This window comes from Bubalus kerabau, chromosome 15 (genome assembly GCF_029407905.1).
Source record: "Bubalus kerabau isolate K-KA32 ecotype Philippines breed swamp buffalo chromosome 15, PCC_UOA_SB_1v2, whole genome shotgun sequence".
Lineage (NCBI taxonomy): Eukaryota > Metazoa > Chordata > Mammalia > Artiodactyla > Bovidae > Bubalus > Bubalus kerabau.
Genome location: NC_073638.1, coordinates 80,575,653 through 80,577,048, shown reverse-complemented (window position 1 = coordinate 80,577,048; position 1,396 = coordinate 80,575,653). Strand labels below are relative to the sequence as shown.

Sequence of the window (1,396 nt, the reverse complement as noted above, 5' to 3'; positions counted from 1 at the left end):
CAAAAATTTCTTTGTCTAATTAACACTCTACTAATTTTGAGATCTAAAACTAGGTTTAAATGATAAATGGCTGAAGAAAACTATAGGTTGCTTAAAATGTATGTAATTATGTTTGACTATTGCTTTATGAAACTTTAGATATCTGAAATGTATGTTAATCTATGTTTCCTAGAATCACAGACTTTAGAAGTGAAACTTCTTCTGTGAAAACTTCTTTGTTTCAAAACTGAATCCAAGGCTTACATGTTACTTTTATGTGGTGGTTTCTTATCAAGAAAATAGAAAGAAATATTTGGAAAGAAATAAACCTTGTTATGAGTGATTGCCATAAAAATCTATTTTTTACAAAGTGACATGAAGAGTTAAGACCTTTTACTACTCAACAAATCACAAAGATTTCCTGTCTGTTCTTGGTCCTCATCTTGGCCCTTTCTAGACTTTTTTACTCATGACAGAAGGAAATAGCACTGAAGTAACTGAATTCTTTCTACTGGGATTTGGTGCACAATATAAGTATCAGTATTTCCTCTTCACTGGATTTCTGGTCATCTATGTGACCTCCATGGTGGGTAATATTGGAATGATCCTGCTCATCAAGAGAGATTCCAGACTCCAAACACCGATGTACTTTTTTCTACAACATTTAGCTTTTGTTGATATCTGTTATACCTCTGCTATCACTCCCAAGATGCTGCAAAACTTCACAGTAGGAAGCAAATTAATATCATTCAAGGGCTGTGTCATGCAGTTATTGATTTATGCAACATTTGCGACCAGTGACTGTTACCTCCTTGCTACTATGGTGGTGGACCGTTATGTGGCCGTCTGTAACCCACTTCACTACCCCATAGTCATGTCCCGAAGAGTCTGCATCCCATTGGTAGCTGGTTCATACATCATGGGCTTCATAAATGCATCTGTGCACACAGGTTTTACATTTTCACTGGTCTTTTGCAAGGGTAATACTATCAATCACTTTTTCTGTGATGTCCCTCCAATTCTTGCCCTTTCATGCTCCAACATTGACATCAACATCATGCTACTTGCTGTCTTTGTGGGATTTAACTTAATATTTACCGAGTTGGTTATCATCTTTTCCTATGGAAATATCATTACTACCACCCTAAAGATGTCTTCTACTACAGGGAGGAAAAAAGCCTTCTCCACCTGTGCCTCCCACCTGGCTGCAGTCACCATTTTCTATGGAACTCTCTCTTACATGTACTTACAACCTCATTCTAATAATTCCCAGGAGAATATGAAAGTGGCCTCCATGTTTTATGGCATTGTGATTCCCATGTTGAACCCCCTTATCTACAGTTTGAGAAATAAGGACGTTAAAGAAGCTCTAAAAGTCATATGGAAAAAAATTCTTCTAGGTCGGACCAAACTGTAA

General features: G+C 37.0%; 1 protein-coding gene across 1 annotated transcript; it reads left to right on the top strand.

Annotated features, from left to right (window-relative positions):
- Positions 1 to 448: 448 nt before the first annotated feature.
- LOC129628501 (putative olfactory receptor 5AK3) lies at positions 449 to 1,396 on the top strand. Its single transcript, XM_055547933.1, has one exon. The coding sequence runs from the start codon at positions 449 to 451 to the stop codon at positions 1,394 to 1,396; it is 948 nt and encodes a 315-aa protein (XP_055403908.1).